Raw genomic sequence first — 20,247 nt, 5'->3', positions numbered from 1 at the left:
TAAATGCACAGGGTGGGGTGGGGTGGGGGTGGGAATTCACACCCATGCTCTGCCTTCTAATTCTAAACTTCAACCAGCCTCAGAGAGTCTATAAAAATAGATTTGTTCCTTTCCCTGGCATGTTTACTTAAAATCGACATTAGAGGTATTTATTTTGTAGTGAAAAAGGAATCCTGGAATAACATGATCAAGTGGTCTAATTGCAGAGAATCAGATCTATGGATAAGGTTTCTTATCAGATCCAAGGAAGCCCATGAGCAAGTCAGCTTCATTTTCTATACCATGTGCCAAGTATAAAAATGCATATCTTAACATAATTTATGTGATGGATTTCCAAATATGGGACTCTTCAGAATTACTTCCCCGGTGTTTTGCAAAGTGAGAAAGTCATCCTAACCCTAACCCTTGCACAATGCCCTCCATTAACATAAGGCAGCTGCAGCAAACCCCTGCCCACTTAGCAGAGTTCATGCTACCCACTCTCAAAGGGAAACAGTCACCACAAACCCCAAACAAAAGATATTCAGACCCCACTGCCCTGATATTTCCGTCATTCAACTGGGCAGGTGTCATTGGACCTTCATGGCATTCCCTGGCCTCTAACGTTCTCCAAGGCGAGGCCAGTCTTACCTGCCCTTCTTTCTCGATGTCCATCGGCATCCATGCACCTTCTCCCAGCCCAAGTGATGCTCTGAGGATAGGAAATCCTCTACAAACAACACAAATATCTTGTTAGTAAACTTGGCCTTTCTTAAAACCACACAATATCCATTGTTTTAATCCTCAGATGAACTTGTGATTAAATGTCCATGCAACACAGAAATGTCAGAGGGGAGATGGTAGAGGTTCAAAGGTCACGGTACCCAGCACGCAGCCTGGTGGGCCCTTCTCTTGCAGGAAGTCCAACCAGGGAGATGCTCATGCACACAAAAATCAACGCAGCAGGGCTGGGTGAAATGCACATGATGGGGATGCTCAGGCACTCGATGGATCTGAAAGGTCAGGTGGTAAAAGTTTTACCTTGGACTTTTTTTTCCAAGAGCATTTATTGAATGTAAGAAGCCGGAAGTGACCTGAGAGCCGAGCTTTGCCAAGCCTTCTGGGTGAACTCTTGGAAGAGGAGAGAGGGTGGACAGAGCCGTAAAGCTGTGCTGAGGTCTTGTCTGGCCTGGCCGCCTTCAGGCTGAGGTTGAAACCCTCTGTGCACAAGGTTGGCTGAGAGCCCAGCCCCCAGCATGCCAGGCTGCGAGTCTCACCAATGTCCACAGTCCAGACACCTCGGGCCTCTGCTCCCTCCTTCTTCTGATAGCCAGGGCTTGCTTGCTCTTTTGTTCAGACTCAAAGCCCTGTAACTACGGAACACTTCACACTTTCACACCCAGATCATGAGGTCACTCATCTACCTTCTCTTCAAAGACCCTTGCACCTCATCCAATGCTCTGGGTTTAGTTGTATATATATTCATAGCCTTCCATGTCCTAAAAATGGCTTCAGGTGGCTTCTGATAACAGATAAGATTTAACACGATAAATAAAATAAAAATAAGTAGATGAGGGAATTGAAGTCACGCTGGGCCTAGTGACAAGGGCACAGGGGCTCCCCATCCTTCTGCAGGGCTTGGCCGGCAGACTGCTCTGAGCAGAGATTCCAGGCCCCCAGGGAGCTCAGCAGGCCCGGGAACACACCACTTCATGACCACTGCAGTGCCTGGGCCTGAGCCCACACCCCTGGAACCCTCACTATGTGATACGGCATGTCTGCCTTGCACGGGAAACACAGTAACAGTTCTGACCATCCCTCAGTGCAAGAGAGAGAAGTGCATGAGAGAAATGTTCAGGGAGGCACACGCAGTCCACAGAAGCTGTTTTCTGCAGTTGGGCTGAAGCCCAGGATGGTGGCTGTCCAGCATCTGCAGCCACAGTAACCAGTGCGGAAACCCAATGGCCCAAATCAGATAGAAGCGGAGGTCTCTCACTGACCTGCAGCTGGGAGCCTGGGGCCCCCCACCTGGGTCTTCCCCCTTCCCCTGGTGACACAACTGGGTGACAGAACAGCAGGTTTCCTCTGCAAGCGTCACAGACATAGGAGGGAAGACAGGGCAGTTCCTTCAAGCCAGTCAAGCAAGCTTGGATGCTAGAACACCAGAACAGCCAAGTTTCACTATTCTGTACAGGGGGGTTCTGTAGAGCCTTTAATATTGCAATGTGCGCCGGCCCCATGGCGCACTCAGGAGAGGCGGCACTTGGGAGTGCAGCGGCGCTCCCGCCGCAGGTTCAGATCCTATATAGGAATGGCCTGTGCATTCCCTGGCTGAGTGCAGTGCGGGCGACACCACACCAAGGGTTGCGATCCCCTTACCGGTCACAAAAAGACAAAACAAAAAATATTGCAATGTGCACTGTGAATCTACAGAGGTGGGGGGACATTATACACCACATTCCAAACTCATATTTCAGAGGGGACACTTTTAGAATACACGAGCTCAGGGGGTTAATCTTCTATAAGGCCTTGCTGGGTCTGCTGGCCAAGGGGCACGTTGGGAAGAACTTTTCCTCTGCAGAAGCTATTTCTTTTGCAGAACATCTCTGTCCTCTGGGCAGGATTTCACAAACACTGGATCCTCAGCTTCTCTGTGCTACCCACCAGCAGGCCACCATCTATATGACCTCAACTGCTCTCCTGCTTACAGATACCCACTCGGAGTGCTGTGCCCACTGTGCTGAATGTAAGCTTGGCAGTGATACTGAGCAAACAGTTTGCAAGCACGCCCTCTTTGCCATGCCTGTCCTGTGGGCATCAGATATAGAAACTGTTCTGATTCTCACACAACGATTCAGGTGGGTGTTATCCTGGTATCCTTCCTACTAGGTGTACAAGTTGAGGCTGAGCTCACAAAGGCAGAGGTCAGCAGAGCTGGGTGTTACAGCCAGGTGGGCATCAAGTTGCCAAGCACCGCAGCTCAAACTGTTAGGGGCGCAAGGCTTTTAACAGCCACCACATCACTAAGTACATAGTAAAGGGCAACTTCACTGGGTAATTTTAAACGTTACCTTTTAGTAAGAAATAAATAATCCATGCCCAGTGACTTTGAAAGTGCCACAATAAATTTAAACTCAGTTGCCAGGAACATTATAAAACTAAACCAACCTTGACAGAAAGACACATGGTATAGCTGTCACAGCCTCCAAATTGTATCTGCATAGAATTTTAAATTATATCAAAAATTTGAAATAGAACCAATAGGGATTAATCATTTGCTTATAAAAATATATTTTTGTAAAAGGCATGGCTGGAGTGCCTTTGGAAACAGGTTTTCGTAGTACCTGTATAATATAACTTAATTACAACATTTGATTTCCCTACAACCTTCCAAGAATATCTTTGGTATATAAAATAAACTATGGCAGTAGAGTTTTAACCACAGGCGTTTTTAACACTTAGTTACCACTGAGACCATAAAAGCTCCACATTATGCCACATCTATAAGACATTGTTGTGTATTCTTCTCGTGGATGCAAAGGGCTTCCTTCTGATGCTGATTTGTCAAATTGTTCCCTTTGAGTGGTCTCCAGCTATTAACTAAAGTAAGAAACATGTCACATAATAAAAATGATGCAAGAGACAGAAAGCATTGTAGAGACAAGCACACATAGTTTTCAAAAAATCTAATAAAACCCAAGGCAATTCTGGTACAACCAGAATTCGACACCAAGTTTCCTAAGTCCAAGAATGGTGCTCCACTTGCCCCAGTATGCTGCTTCACCTTCACAGAAATCTAAATGGAATGGGATTGCAGAAAGACATCCAAACCTCCAAACACACCACTGTCTGTCCCAACTGTTTTCTTCCACACTGTCATTACTACTTCTGTCCATTTGGGTTCTACCGCAGAGAGTGCCAAGAGTCATATCCTCATCAAATGGAAGACTGGAATTATTCACTTCTTCTCCCACTCCACCCTACTGCCAACCCCGAGGAGCAGGGCGTGCTCTGTGCCCCTGGAATGCTCCTCCGTCATCTGTGTATACATCTTTTTCCCCAACACTGGGAGGCCCAGCAAAACAGGAGAGCCCACATTGCCCAGCCTATTGCGCGTGCATAGCCAGCCATAGATGCCCAATAAATACATCAGGAGAATCAAAATGGGATGAAATTGTCTCAGAAGTTCTAGCATCTATAAGGGGAATTCAGCAGAAATAGTCAACAGTTCTCTCGCAATTGACTGTTATTCCTTTAACAACAGCAGCCACCACACAGGAGAATGTGAACAGTGTCTTACGGTGGAACAGTGTCACACAGTGCCCGTATCCCCAGGCACTGGTCAAGTGCTGTCTGCCTATGATGAAGCACTTGCACATGCCTTTTCACAGGTAAGATAAATGAACTATGGACTAAGAAAACACTCAAACTTTTCTTTTAGGTGCCCTTGCTTCAAAATACCATTCCTTTGCCTTTGAAATTTCATGAACCATTTTCTACAAATATGTGAAGGTGGATTACTAATGTTGGCATGTTTCCACCACATGTGTCTCCAGTCACTTTACAGAGAAGAGAAACATCAACTCTTTTGATCATAAATTTCGTCAGTGAGGAAGAGGAAATTTTATTATTGTACTTAAAACAGAATTGAGGTGTGTACATTACTTAGCAGCTAATTACTACATATAATTATTTTTTTCTAAAGCTCAGTCTTTAGACTTTGACCTGCTAACCCAAAGATATACAGTGGAATGATTTTAATGAAATTAATATGAGGCATTTTCTGAGGTCATTATTTAGAGTAAGCAATTCCACAAGTGCTCAAGCAACAACTTAAGGTCCTTATCCACAAAATGTAGCTATTGCACAGACTCTGCCCTAGCTTTCCATTTCTCTTTAAGATGGCTTGAAATTGGAATATTTCTAAAGGTATAAGCTCTACTAGGAACTATGCTAGGCTATAAAATTTTATAAAAACAGTCTTAAATACTTGCCCTCAAGAAATTTAGAATATATCTGATGGTGGAGAATATATAAAACCTGTTCCAAATCTTTGACACCTGAAAGAACTGGTCTGCTTATATATGGCCTACTCCCATGGATTTTTTACTTCCAATTCTATGCATTTTATTCTTCATGTATACTGTTGGAAATTCTCTCACGACATCTTGTATTTCTCAAACGGAGCATGGTTCAGTAAATTTTAAAATATCAATCTCGTGTTAGTTTCATACACAAAAAACCAAACATAAACACTTGGGTTGCTCTATATGTCTGCAGTTGAATTATACAAAGAGCTTGAAGGGCAGAGTATCCTTCAAGATCCTCTTGTTGGAAGACACATGTCACAAACATGGAAGAACTAGTGGATATCTCAAGATACCGTTAAGTCCTGATTAGCTGTCACCAGCAACCAACACAAGAGATGGTTTTTCTTTCTGGAAATTTCTAGGCTGTTAACCTCTGAGATCTTCCCTTTCTGAAGTAAAAATCACAGGCATCCATTTTCAAGCAGGCTTACCTGGTAATTTGTGTTCTTGTACTGAAGTCAAGAGACCTCATTGAACGTAGAACTTCAATGCAGCCCAAGTACTGCAAGAGGAAAAAACGTAAAGCATGAGCCCTGGGAACTGAGATGAAGAGACAGTTTCTAAGTACAATGAAGGCATTTTGGAAGCCAAACACATTTCTTAAAACACATTTTATCTTTAAATTCTATGGTGAAGCTTTGTTCTGTTTCTGTAAAAGCAATAACTTACATCCATAAAGAAATATCCAGAGTGGCTGGATTGGCACAACACTTAACGTTTCTAAAACCCATTCGTATTTTTATTTTATTTAGATGCGCATTTTAAAAAACTTTTCTTGAGGCACAACTTACACACTGTAAAGTGCAGAAACCTTAAAGGTTTAATGCAATGACTGTTTAAATAGGTTATGCCATAAAACCACCACTCTTCCAGAAGTTCATAATTTTTGAAGAAAGAATGAAAACACTACGAGACTAACACTTTCATCAACATTAGACTTCATTATCTAATAAATATATTTCGGGTTCTATGAATCAATTACAGATTACCCTTGAAGGTACTTTGCTTTGGTTTACCAGAAAGCCCTCTTCTGCATTAACATAAACTTTTAGAAGTTCAAATTTATACATCTAAATATGAAGCTAAATTTTGATCAGTTTCACACATGAAAATGAATATGTGTATGTGAATATATAGACCTAAGGAAAGTTATGGATAAAGAACTAGATACAATATTTATGTTCCAAAGCCCTGGGAAGTTTGAGGGTTCAGATGTTTTAGACAAATGCCTTTAAATTTGGATTTAGCAGGAAGAGACTTCATGGTATGGTACAGGAAAGACGGTAGTTGAATTATTCAGAAAACCTGAATTTGAACCTGGCTTTGTCATATCTCATTTTGTAACTTTAATTAAAACTTTAAACTTCTCAGAGCCCAGGTCTCTACACCCATGAATGTGACTGTTCACACACCACTGCGTCACCACCAATGTCACGAAGTTATTTGAATTCCACCACTGCCAACATTGCAGATGTGTGTTAATCCTGTGACGAGCAATACAGAATTATGCAAATACCACCACCACCATTGTTGCAGAATTTTGCTAATACCACAACCACCAGCGCAGTGGAGTGGTGTGGATATCCTGACCAGAGTCACAGATCCACATGAATACCACTGCCACTACGTTGCAGTGATATGTTAATGCCCATGCTACCATCACCACAGAGTTCTGTGAATACCATGATCATCAGCACTGTCACAAGACACATAAATAACACTACAATGTCTCCCAATCATGCCAACACCATGGAAAAAGTAGCAGGTCATGCCAACACCATGGAAAAAGTAGCAGGTCATGACAATACCATGACAAATGTTGCAGAATATGTGAACCAACCTCCACCAATATTGCAGGGTCATATGAATACACAGCCACTGTCACATAGCTATTTAAATATCTACCACTGTCAAGGTGTTACGTGGTGTTATGTCAATACCACGAACAATCTCACAGTTATGCAAATAATACAAACAATGTCTAAGCTACATTAGTGCAAACACCACAGTTGCAGAGTTATGTGTAAACAAACAACACTGTTTCGGTTATGTGGATACCATGACCAATGTCACATTGTTATGTGAATAGACAAAACTATGAATGTCACAGCAACATCACAGAAATATTTGTGGTTTATTTTTATTTATTTATGTTTTTGGCGGCTGGCTGGCACAGGGATCCGAACCCGTGACCTTGGTGTTATAAGGCTGTGCTCTAGCCAACTGAGCTAACCAGCCAGCCCATAGGTATATTTGAATACCACCACCACCATTGATGCAGCGTCATGTGATTACCACGTTCAACTTGACACAGTTATGTGAATAGACAACCACTGACCCAGTCATGGGAATGCTACTACCAACACTGTGGCAGGGTTACGTGAACACCACCACCACCATCACAGTAATATGAATATCTGACCACTGGAGCAGAGTACTACTACCTGCACCGACTTCACAAAATACGTAAATAACATGACCAGTACTTCAGGGTTAGATGAATGCTACCACCTCTATCACTGCAGTCATGTCAATACCACCACTACCCACTTTGCAGGTTTATTAGAATAATACAGCCAACTTTGCAGAGTTACATGAATATGACTATGACCAACGTAACAAAATATTGTGACTACACCATAGGCAACATCACGGAGTTATGTGAATACCACCACCAACAATGCAAAGCTATGTGAATCCGATAACCGACACGGCAGAGGTATGTGAACAATCACCACCAGCCATGTCACAGTGCTATGTGAATACTGCCAGCACCACCAATGTACAATTGTGTCACACCGTGATGAACCTCTCAGAGTCATGTGAACACCATCAATCACCTCAGAGTTCCACGCGTACCATGAAAAACTCCACAGTGTGTATCAGTCCTGCGCTACTGACATCCCAGTGATATGAAGGCCATGGCCACCATCACAAAGTTATAGGGATTCCATCTCCATCACATCAGTTATGTGAATGCTGTGGATAATGTCACCAAATTATGTGACTATAGCCAACAACACTGCAGCATCATGAGAATGCTACAACCAATGTCACAAATTCGCATAAATACAACTGTCATTGTTGCAGTTACAGGAACACAGTCATCACCACTACCACAGAATTATGCGGATACCATGACCCATGTCACAGAGTTATGTGAATACCACCACAAACATAGCAGAAATATGTAAATGCCACCACGACCAATGTCACAGTGTTAGGTAAATACCACAATCAATGTCACAGAGTTACGTGACTACTGCCAGCAAAACCGACACAGAGTTGTGTGTATACCACCACCAAAGTTGCGAAATTGTGTGACTACTATAATGAATGTTGCAGAGTTACATGGTGACCGTGACAGACTTCACAAAGTTATGTGAGGACCACTCGCACCAACACTGCAGAGCTGTCCAAGTCCGCTGTCAAAGAAGCGTGCTGGTGTTTGGTGGTGCACATAACTGTACTACACTGGTGGCGGTGTTCACATAACTCTGTGTTGGCGGCTGTGGTATATACAAGCACTCTGTCATGGTGCTGGTGGTAGTTGCATAACTGTGATATTGTCATGGTATCCACATAGTCCTTCACTGTTGTTGATGGTTTTCACATCACCCTGTGACACTGGTGGAGGTATTCACATAACTCAGTGATATTGTTCACGGTAGTTACATAACTGTGACGTTGGATGTTGTGGGATTCCATGTTATATGAATACCGTGACCAATGTCACAGTTACCTAAATACCACCACAGGCATTGAAGAAATATGTAAATACCACCACCACAAATGTCACAGTGCTAGGTAAATACCACCACCAACCCCAACATCGCAGTTATGCGAATACCACACCATGGATGGAGAAATACATGAACACCCCCCAAAACAACATCTTCATGTTATGTGAATACTGCCACCACGGTGCTGCACAATTATGTCAATACCACGACAAGTGTCATAGTTATGTGAACACCGTGACAAACTTTGTAGAGTATACCATGGTGTTATATGAAGACTACCAACATCACAGTACGTTAATCACAGTATGTGAACACCACCACCGTGCATGTTGCAGAGTTTCATGAATTCACCATCGCCACCATCACAGAGTTTACAGATACCAGCCATGGCGCAGAGTTATGGGAACACCACCACCAACACCACAGCAACAGGTGAATACCATACCCTACATCACAGTTATGTCAGCGCCATAAACAAGACACAAAATTATATCAATACCAACACCAACCCTCAACAGCTATATAAATACCACAATGTCCAACATCAGTTAGGTGACCACCATGAATAATATCACTGAGTTATGTGGTACCTCCACCAGTGTCACAGGGGGATTTGAGTACCATGAACAACGTTGAAGAATTACGTGAACACCACAACAATACTGCAGTTATGTAACTGCCACCAATGTCACGACAGAATGCATTCATACCACAGCACCAACACAGAATTATGTGCATACCAGTATTACCATCACAGAGTTATGTCGACACTACCACCAGTGTAGTACAGTTATGTGCACCACATGACAGAGTTATCTGAGCTCCATGACCAGTGTTGCAGGGTTGTGTGATAAACACCATTACCATCACCAGGGCAGATTCATGTGCATTCCACCATCACCAGGGTCATACAGTTACATGATTACCACAAACAGCGTGGTGGAATTACGTCAATAAAAACCAACATTGCAAAATTTCAGAGAGTTTGGGAATATGTCCTGCTCCTCTGTCCCAGAATTATGTTAAGATCACAGCTGATGTTACAGATTTTTGTGAATACCACAATATACACTGCAGAGTTGTGTGGTTGCCACCACTACAGCCACAGAATTATGAGAAGAGCACCAGCACTTCCACATCTGCAGAGTATGTGAACCCCACCGCCAATGTCACAGAGCTGAACCAGCCTCCCAAAGGTGGGCAGCGATCTGTCCTTCCACCACCAGTGATGAGCACGTGCAGTGGTCTCCATCCAACACTGTACAGCACCAGTCTTTTGAGTCTTTGCCAATGCTGGGCAAAGGTATCTCATTTTGTTTTAATTTGCATTTCCCTCATACCTAATAAAGGTATTTTTCTCTTTTGTTTATTGACCATTTGTATTTTTTCTGTTAATTGACAGTTCATATTTTTGCCCAGTTTTCTATAAGGTCTTTGTCTTTTTCTTATAGATTAATGGGATGGTAACCTATTATTCAGTCATTTTTCTTTTGATGGTGTCTACATTTTACCTAACAAAAATCATTACTGTAGTAATTACTACAATCCTATATGTCGGTCATTCTCTGCAGGGCTTCACAGTGTCCTGTTTTGCTTAAGCAGGTTTTCCTGACACTGAATTTTTACAAATATTCTCCTAAATTTCATTTCAACAATATTTTTTTATTTATTACTTATTTTCCATGAACTTTTGGAAGTAACCTTGTATTTAATATATTTTTATCTAGCTTTTCAATCTGTTTGGAATTTATTTGTCTACATTGGGTATGGTATAATTGGCCTCTGGACGACTGTTACTTACATTATTTATTTAATAATTTGACCATTTCTTCCTGATTTGATATGTCAAATCTGTGGTATATTAAATTCCTCGTTCTGTGTGAACTTATATCTGTATGCTCTTCTGTTTTATATTTGTCAGTTCCTGTCTCTTGCATGTATTTTTTATTAAGAAATTTAAGGGAATTGTCTGAATTTCCTCCACCCCTCAAAAATTATTTGAATCCTGATTGAAATCTCATATTATATCCTATACTTTTCTTCTTCAATGTATTCCAAGGCATTTTTTTTTTTTTAAAGTTTTGGTCACCACTGGGAATGAGAGTTTGATTTTCCCATCCCATGTCTACCTGGTTTTTACTAGCAAAGAGAAAATCTATTGATTTCAGGTTTAAACAGAAAACTCAATCCATGGGCTCCATAGATGTGCAAAACTGGAGAATTACAAAAGCTGGACAATGGACACTCAGAAAACTCCTAGTGCCAAAGAGACAGAAATACAAATGAAAATGTAAAATCTTGGAAGTTAGATCCATCTGCCTCAAAGGAATTCCAGAATAAGAAAATAAAAATAATAGAGGGAATGAAATCGTCACGAGCAAATGAAATAAAATACTTAGAGACAGGAGTGTTCATATTTTCAGAGTTCTCAGAAGAAATGTGAAAAAAGGCCCACTCATGGACACATGATAGTTTAATTTCCATACAAAAGGATCAAGAGAGAAACATTCTCAAAGCAATCCACGAGTGGGAAAAATAACAGGTTACTTACAGGAGAAAGAGACTCAGAGTCACATTAAAGTTCTCTTTCAGCACCAAATATAAGAAGACAAATAACATCCTCAAAAGTCTGAAGAAGAGAAATGTTGAGCCAAGAATCTTACATCCACCCAAACTAGCACGCAAGTGGGAGGACAAGGTGAGAACTCTGAAAGTTGGCCGCCCACGGACACTCTCGGAAAGAATGATTCTAGAAAAACAATGAGCACATAAAAAAAGAGAATGTGGGCTATAAGCAACAATGATAAGAAAAGAACCAACAAAAGGTACAGGGACATCTTATGCCTTAATCGTTACTGATACATGGATTTAATATTTTTTTTCTTTTTTATGATGACCTAGAACTGAAATCTCAGAAGATCTCAACATGGATGGTAGGGGCAGACATAAAAGGCAGGTCAGAGAGGAAAAGGAAAAACATTAAGGGCTATTGTGTTTTGTAGAGGAAGGTCCTGAACTGATGAATTCTAGGTAGCAGTAGAAAGTTGTAAGTTTACATATGTGTTTAAAAAATTATAAACCACTGTAAAAATAAGAATAGAAAGATAGACTTCCAAACCAGTACAGGGCAAAGGAAGAAACAAACAAAAATAGCCCAGTCAGTACAAAAAAAAAAAAAAAGGTGGTGGGGGGGGGGAGATAAAAACAGAAAGTGCACAAATGAAAGGAAAAGAAAAAATATAAACATCAGTAATAGGTTCAAACACCTTAAAAATTACAAGTCAATAGAGTATAATATTTTTATAACAAGACCGAAAACTCAAAGGCCATAAGTGAACTCATGAAAATCAATTTTTGTAGGATAAAACAAATAACATAAATAGCATGAAAAGAAAAGTAAAAGACTGAGAAAATGCAATAAATTTAACAGAAAAAAAAAAAATGAATATCCAGGGTACTCAAAGAGTTTCCATGAGTCATTAAGTCCATCAACTCAATAGAAAAAAAATGGGCAAAGGATACAAAGAGGAAACTCACAGAAGAAGAAAGGCAATTGGCCAACATACATCTGTAAAGACTAGTGACATGAGAAATTAAAATTAACACTGAAAGAGATATAATTTTTAACCCCACAGAATGGTCAAATTTGGTGAGGACACAGGAAAATAGGCCCTGTCACATATTCTTGGAGCAAACGTAATTTGATGAAACCTCCTTGGAATACTATTTGGAAGTATCTATGGATTTGAAAAATGTGCTTGCCCTTTGGTCCATTAATTTTATTTATAGGACTCTATTCACGTACTTGTATAAATGTGTAAAATTGTATGTGCAAAGATATTCATTACTCTGTTGCCTGTATAGAGTGAAATTCTGAACTCACTCTTCAAATGTTTATCAATAAATCCAAGCTGTGAGTCCAAATGTAGTTATTTTTTAAGTGATGCGTATTTAGAGACTCCAGGAAACAACGTCTCTCCCTCCACATTGTGTTGGTTAAAGGAAGTCATAGAGTCAGCCAGATTCAAGGGGAGGGACCACCCCAGAGTGTGAACAGGAGGTGTGGTCACTGTGTCCACCTTTGGAGACATGAGGGTACAGAGAGGAGATGGAGATGAACAGGTGCTGCCAGAGCTGGGGGTGGAGGGGGAAGTAGCAATGGCGGGAAGGGGGCCTTTTATCTCTGAACACTTCTGTTTTGTTTAAATGTTTCGGAACAAGAATGTGTTCACTTATGACTTGCACAATTTCAAAATAATGACCAAAATATACAAAAAAAAAAAGACCATGCTTAATAAAATTGGACCTCCATGGTATGGTTAGAATAGGTCACAAAGCGACCATTTGGTGACTGTAGTTACAGGGATCTGGATCCTAGCTTCTAAATGATCCTCTGGAGAATCATCTCATTACTAGGGAGGGGTGGGGTGAAGTCAAGGAAACCAGCCAGCCCTCTTCCTCTGACAAGTCTCGGGCTAGTCTGCTGGGATGCTCAGTCCCACTGACCCCCATCCCGCTGGCCTCAGTGATTGGTCAGCGATGGTGGGTAATTCCAGGCAGGCCGAGTCACAGTCCTAGGGGTGTTGCTGGAACTGCCTGGACCATCTACTCTAGGAATGACAAAGGTAAACCCAGCTTCTGAGAGTACACGCCGTTCTATCCTCCAGCTCTTCAGCCACCAAACCTTCCCAGCCAGTGAAGGCTAGAAGAATTTATGAATAATCAGCCTTGGTGATTTCTACCCTCAGCAACTACAAGAATTCACGTGGAATTATGGTGTGCCCAGGCCTGTTGTTTTCAAGCACGGCCCTTATATAAATGGGAATGTCATCTCTGCTAGACTTGAAGCAAAATCTATTATAACCTGAATATTTTACTGTTAGTACACTGAATAATTTGCCTTTTAAACTTCTGGTCCTGGGCAAAAAGTTGTTTCTTAAATTACTTTAAAATACTTAAGCAATCGTAGCTATTAATAATATAAAACATAGGCATTTGTTTGTTAATCCTGCATAGAAACCTCCTACATCTCTCATGTCATCAATAAACATGTCTCTGCACCTGTTAGGATGCTCTGGTAGAGAGAAATTCCATGTCTCATATTGTCCTCAAAGACCTTAGGGTTTACTAGTCATGCCTATGAAATGATCACATGGAACAGCACACAGACACACAAAAAGTCCCAAAGCCACGATTAAAGATAAATTGCTGGGATCAAAATAGGAAACCATGAAGCACCACCCATGGGAGCTTTCTGGAAGTGAAGATACCAGAACAGTACATCACCACATGCGGTCCCCGGGCCAGCAGCATCAGCATCACTGGGAACTTGTTAAAAATACAGATCCCAAACCTCCTGTCAGCTCTGCAGGGGATTCCGGTGCTCACCCAAGTTCAGATTTGTCTGTATGGAGACTGATCAAAATTTCCAAACTTTCTGTCTGATCAGTGTTGTATTCAGACCACGCAAGTTCAAGTCTTCCATTTAATAGTTTTAACTTTAGCTTTTTAGGTTTTTTCTTTTTTTTATTTTTAAGTCTCCTTGAGCCTCAGTCTCCCTAAATGAGAACAAGGATGGTGACATCTACTTCTTGGATTTGTTGTAAGTACAAGTATTTCTCACAGCTCCTGGGACACCATATGGCTTGAGATATCATTAGTATTATGTGTCCTCTTTAGTCCAGGTTCTTAGGGGCACCTTTACACATGTGCCTGAGAGCTCAGATACAGCTGACACTTACCTAAAAATGGCTTAAGTTTCAGTGTGTTTTATTTCTTCAAACTCAAGATTACTTTGAGAATCCCAGAACATTATGACTTTCTGACTCCCCTCCCGTTTCCTACAATAAGCCCTGGACACAAGGCTCAGAGTTAGGGCATCAAAAAAAAATCCCCAGTCTTAGGGAATCGATGGCACAACAGTGGTAGACGGACTTTTCAAAAACTCAAGTTCGTGATATTATTAAAAAAAAAATTCCAATCAAGTTTCTGAAAGCTTTCATTGGGAAACAGAGGAATAATGGGGAAACAGCCCTGTTATTAAAAATAATAACGCAAGGGCACAGAATAAAATTAGCTTCTGAATGAGAAACATTAAAAGCAAAAACATCTAGGGGTGGAGACAGAGTTCCTGTAACAGAAATGAGAATGTCACTGATAGAATAAACTGAGCCAGCTTGCTAAAGAATTCAAAGGAATAATGGGGATGTGTGGGCAAGAAATTAGAGCCGTCAGAAAAAGAACTGCAACTTACAAAGACCCTAAAAGAAAACTCAATTCATCAGGCATGAGAGGAAAATAAATGAAAAAATGTTACTCCAACACAGCAGAAAAGAGCAATAACAGCCAATAGCAGTAAGACAAAAGCCATTATTTTGTAAGAGTCTTGACAAACACCTTTCTCTGCAACTTTGAGCCTGAGCAGGCAAAGGCACAAAGAGGGTAGGAAGCCAAATAAGAGTTGGGAACCATTAGTCATAGGTATGACACCCTCTACAGACTCAATGGCTCACACCCTGGAAAGCCGTGAGCTGCCATCTCGGAGGTCTGCAGAGATCTGGGAGACACGTCTGGCTATGGCCATGGGTCGCCTAAGAGAGGAAGGTGATGGTGGATCTTGGAGGGGGAAGCAGGTTGGGGAACACATTGTTGGAGCCAGAATGGCAAAAGGTCCCACGGGATCTGGAAAGTTAGGGACAGAGGGAACATGGTCCAAGAACAACAGAAAGTTTTTGTGTGTTCATAAGTTGCAGGAAAGCCAGTAGGTAAGACTGACACTGCAAGCCTTGCAACTGATCCTGCTCTTGCCTGTTGCTTGAAACCTCCAGGGACCCAAGAGGCAAGGCAAGTGTGTCAATGTGCTTTGTGAGTTGCAAAGCAATATTCAAATTAAAATATATCCCTCCCTCTTCAGGCAAGAGGGAGGTACCGCTGTGCCCGTAGACCACTGAGACCTGTCTAGACCCTGTCAAAGTGTCCCACACTACTTCTTGGCAACTTGGGGTGGCTGTGTAATCAGTCTCCCGAACCCTAGTGTTTGTTCTTTGGGACCATGGCCTGATTCTAAGTTTTCACAATGAGGATCCATCCATAAAAGATCTTATTTAAAGAAAGATGAAGTATAGCTTGAAATTCCCTGCTTCAAAATGTTCATGGAAAGATCTGTGTTATCTTTCAGTTCTATTTTTCCACAAACTTTTTGAAGTACCCTCGTATATGTGCATGTTGTATGCACAGAAGAAAGGTCTGTAACGACAGGCACCAAACTGGGACTTGCAGTGACCACAGAGAAGGACTCTCATGCCTGGTGTGGTGAAGAGGGACCTTTGCCTTTTCACTCTATGTATGCCTTACAGTGTTACATTTTTACAAGAATATATCCATGTATCACTTATGCAGCTACAAATAACTACATGGCTAAAGGGCAAATAAAAGGAACTGATGCTTAGCATGATGGTTCTTAGTCTTGAGCATGCACTAGGATCCCCTGGAGGGTTTGCTAATCAGACTGCTGGGCCCCACTCCAGTTTCTGACTTAGCAGGGCTGGGGTGGGGCCTGGTGCTGATGGTCTGTTCAGAAGCCACACTTTGAGAACCAGTGCCCTAAAGAGGTGGGATGCTCCGCTGGAAGCATCAGTGGTGGAGCCAGGGTTTGAACCCAAATCACTTTACATCAGACCCTAACTTTAGACCTAAACAATCTGCTGACCAGGGCTATCTTTCCATGGCAGGATTAAGGGGGATTTGTTTTTTGACAATTTTTTTTAAAACATCCTTTTAAAATATATTTATTGAAATGTTAAATATAATATCAACTCATCCTGAAAATCCTAATACTATACTTTCTATATTTTCCAAAGTTCATAAGTATTTATTGCTTTGGTAATTTTCTAAAAATTACATTCCAAGCCTTCTTCATGTCAGTGAAGTGTCTGGCTGAGGTGAAGACTGCTGGCGTGGATCCGAGCAGGAGAGCACTCCTCAGGCTGTGGGGACGCCCTCTCACTCCGTGCCATACAGGACTGGCAAGGACATATCCCTTCCCTAACAGAGGGCATCATTCTAAAAAAACAAGTAGGTTTAACTAACCCAAGGAAATCAAGAAGGAAATACAGGCGTATTATGATTGAGAAATCTTTTTTTCTGTTTAAAAACTGCTAAAGGTTCTGGATCCTGTTGGCTACCTGCATGCAGTCTTCTCTTCCACAGCATCCCCAGCAGTACAGAAGAGTTATAAAGAGTAAGTGAATTCCTACCTTCAGGGGAAAATGGAAGAAGGGGTGTGTAGGTGGACCAGCCACACTAAGGCATCTCTGAAAGGGGGAGACTCAATCAGAATAGGACTAAAGAGGAAAATCCCAAACACCATGCATGCAGCAGAGGACTGATGCAGAGGCACAGAGAGCACTGACCAGGCCCAAAGAGAGGAAGGCCAAGAGAATGCCATGGACTAATCAGCTTCCTCCTGCTTCCTGAACCAATCATTTACAAGGGGAATGTGATTACCATGATTCTTTTAGAGTAACCAAGACCACCCCTAGAGATGGAGTACAATTCCCAAAACACATTGCTGCTACACAACATGGAAGGAGTAAATGGACCTTGGGGAACCATCCACAATAAACACCGAACAGCACAAATGGACAAAGAGATGCAATAGTAAAAAAAATGTAAGAGATATGAAAGATAGATCCAGACATTCCATCAAATACAAGATGCAGAGATAAGAATACAGTCGTGTCACTTAATGACAGAGATACATTCTGAAAAATGCGTCAATAGGTGATTTCATCATTGTGTGATCATAGAGCATACTTACACAAAAAAAGCATACTTTTATAAAAAAAAAAAAACCTACTGCACACGTAGTCTATGTGGCATACCCATTATAATCTTATGGGACCACTGCCATACATGTGGTCTGTTGGTCACCGAAACATCATTATGTGGTTCAGGACTGTCCAGAGCTGAAGACCCAAGTCCTTATTTGAAAAGTTGCACCAAGTGCTAAACAAGATTAAAATAATAAATGAACAAAATTCTCCCTAGTCTTGGAGTAATGTCAGAACAGCAATGATAGAAAATTCTAAAATTGGGGGATAAGGGAGCAGTATGATTTCACTTAAGAAAGAATGAGACACAACAATGTGAATGTACTTAATGCCACTGAACTTACATTTAAACTGGTTAAAATAGTAAATTTCATGTTATATATATTTTACCACAATTTTTAAAATATATATTAATTAAATAAAGAAAGATAGATGGACAACAGACCTTCTTTCATCAATAACTTCAGGCACAAAAGACAATGATGCAACATTTTCAAAATTCTGAGGGAACATAATTTTTGAACACAGACTTCAACACCCAGCTAAACTATCCTGCAGGGATGAGGGGGAAAAAAGTATGAATTTTCAGATATGCATAGATTCAGAAAGTTTTCCATCCAGAAACTCTCTGAAAGAATTACTGAGGCTGTACTCAAAAAATTAATGTAAATCTAAGAAAAAGAAAGGGAAAGCCAGAAGCAATGTTGAATAATTAATAACATTAAAAAGTCTAGATAAGTGTTGAGGCTGTGTTTTAATGTAGTAATAATCTGGAAGTAAAATTCCACATCCACATAAAAGGTGGGATGAGCATGGGAGAGGTAGAACGGCAATAAAGGAAAAGGAAAAGATGCCGATACTCTTGTCTCCTTTCCTCTGGATTACTGATTAACTTCAGATACTAGAGCTAATATTAGAAAAATACTGGTGTAAAGTTGTGCATTAAAATTTAAGGTAATTTGGGCCGGCCCCGTGGCTCACTCAGGAGAGTGCGGCACTGGTAGTGCTGAGGCCACAGGTTCGGATCCTATATAGGGATGGCTGGTGCGCTCACTGGGTGAGCATGGTGCAGACCACACCATGCCGAGGGTTGTGATCCCCTTACTGGTCAAAAAATAAATAAATAATAAATTTTTTTTAAAATTAAGGTAATTTGAAGTGGCAAATATACAAATCAAAGGTGGTGAACTTCATCCATCAGTCACCAGGTCAATGCACATTAAAACCACAACGTGCACACTGCACACACACACCAGGGTGGTTAAGTGGAAAATACACTGTGGGTGTGAGTGAGGCTATGGAGCAACAGAAACTCTCATTCACTGCTAGTAGGAGTATAAATTGGGGCAAACACTTTGGAAAGTTGGCATTTTCTTCCAGAGCTGAATGTGTGCCCTATGACCCAACTGTTTCAATCCAAGAGAAATGAACCCATATGTCCACCAAAAGAAATGTACAAAAATATTCATAGAAGCACTATTCATAATAGCACAAACTGGAAGAAGCAAATAGCCACCGACAGTGTAACAAATAAACAAATTGTGATATATCCACGCTATATAATATCCCAGAGCAACGAGAATGGAAGAACCGCAAGTACACACAACAGCTTATCTCCGGATCTGGCAAAGAAGGCCTTCAACCAACCATTCGACATTCATTTGGTAAATGTTGACTGAGCCCCGCTCTGTGCCAGACACTGGTCTTGGAGCTGGGTAGGACGCCAGTGAACAGGATGTGCAAGGTCCTATACTTACTGAGCATCCACTCTGGTCAGGAAAGTAGGTAATAAATGTGAATAAATATTCAGTCTAGCCTTCACCTGCATTCTGCTCTTCTCATTTCAACTCCCCACTCACACTCCTGCCAAACTGAACTTTGATCCCCTCCTGTCCCTTCACACATCCTGTTTCTGCATATGCAATTGCTCCTGCCTGTGATCCCTTCTTTCCTTCCCTCCCCCACTTCCCCTTCTCCACTTCTCAGATTCCTTCCAATCCTTAATGATCCACATCAAATACCACATTGCTAAGAAAGCCTTCCTCAGTCCTCCAGTAGTACCTCCTTTATCTTGCAAGGGAACTCTCCCTGTTTATTAACGTTGAACCCTTCATTTGCACAATGCCTTTTTCACCTTTTTATCAACTCATTATGCTTGGCACAGAGAATGTAAGAAAGTCATGCTGCAGAAACACAAAATAGAGAAAATTTAAAACTTTAAGGCTTCTGGTATTGCCATCTCCTCCTCCCTATGGACACTAACCCCTCAGCTCACCTCCAAAATGCTGAGGCAGTGTCCTGCACCCAAATCCCACGGCCTTAGCAGCACAGCCCCAGCTCCTGTGTACACACTTCATCTCTCAGAATCAGCAGGGCTGTGCCTTTATTCCTCTGTGTATTCCTGAGGCTCACGTGTAATGGGTACAAAATAAATGTTTGTTGGATGCATTCACCAAGGGCTAATGAAGTTACAGCTGCTTTCAACAACCCTCCAGCGATTAGGACTGGAAAGCTTACAGCACTTCGTTAGATAATGCAGGAATCTCATGCATCATAATTTTTTCATTAACTTATTTCACTTATTAGCACCAATTTGCCTTGGTT

At 41.4% G+C, this 20,247-nt stretch overlaps 1 protein-coding gene across 1 annotated transcript in view; it reads right to left on the bottom strand.

Moving 5' to 3' along the window:
* Positions 1–20,247, bottom strand: part of SHC3 (SHC adaptor protein 3) — a 145,096-nt gene that overhangs the window by 97,930 nt on the left and 26,919 nt on the right. Inside the window, exon 2 of the mRNA XM_063100869.1 lies at positions 5,501–5,571. Coding sequence (XP_062956939.1) covers positions 5,501–5,571 — 71 coding nt within the window. The remainder of the gene's footprint in view (positions 1–5,500; positions 5,572–20,247) is intronic.

This window comes from Cynocephalus volans, chromosome 6 (genome assembly GCF_027409185.1).
Source record: "Cynocephalus volans isolate mCynVol1 chromosome 6, mCynVol1.pri, whole genome shotgun sequence".
Taxonomy (NCBI): Eukaryota; Metazoa; Chordata; class Mammalia; order Dermoptera; family Cynocephalidae; genus Cynocephalus; species Cynocephalus volans.
The sequence above is the reverse complement of the archived record's forward strand: the minus strand, read 5'-3'. Positions and strand labels throughout refer to the sequence as shown.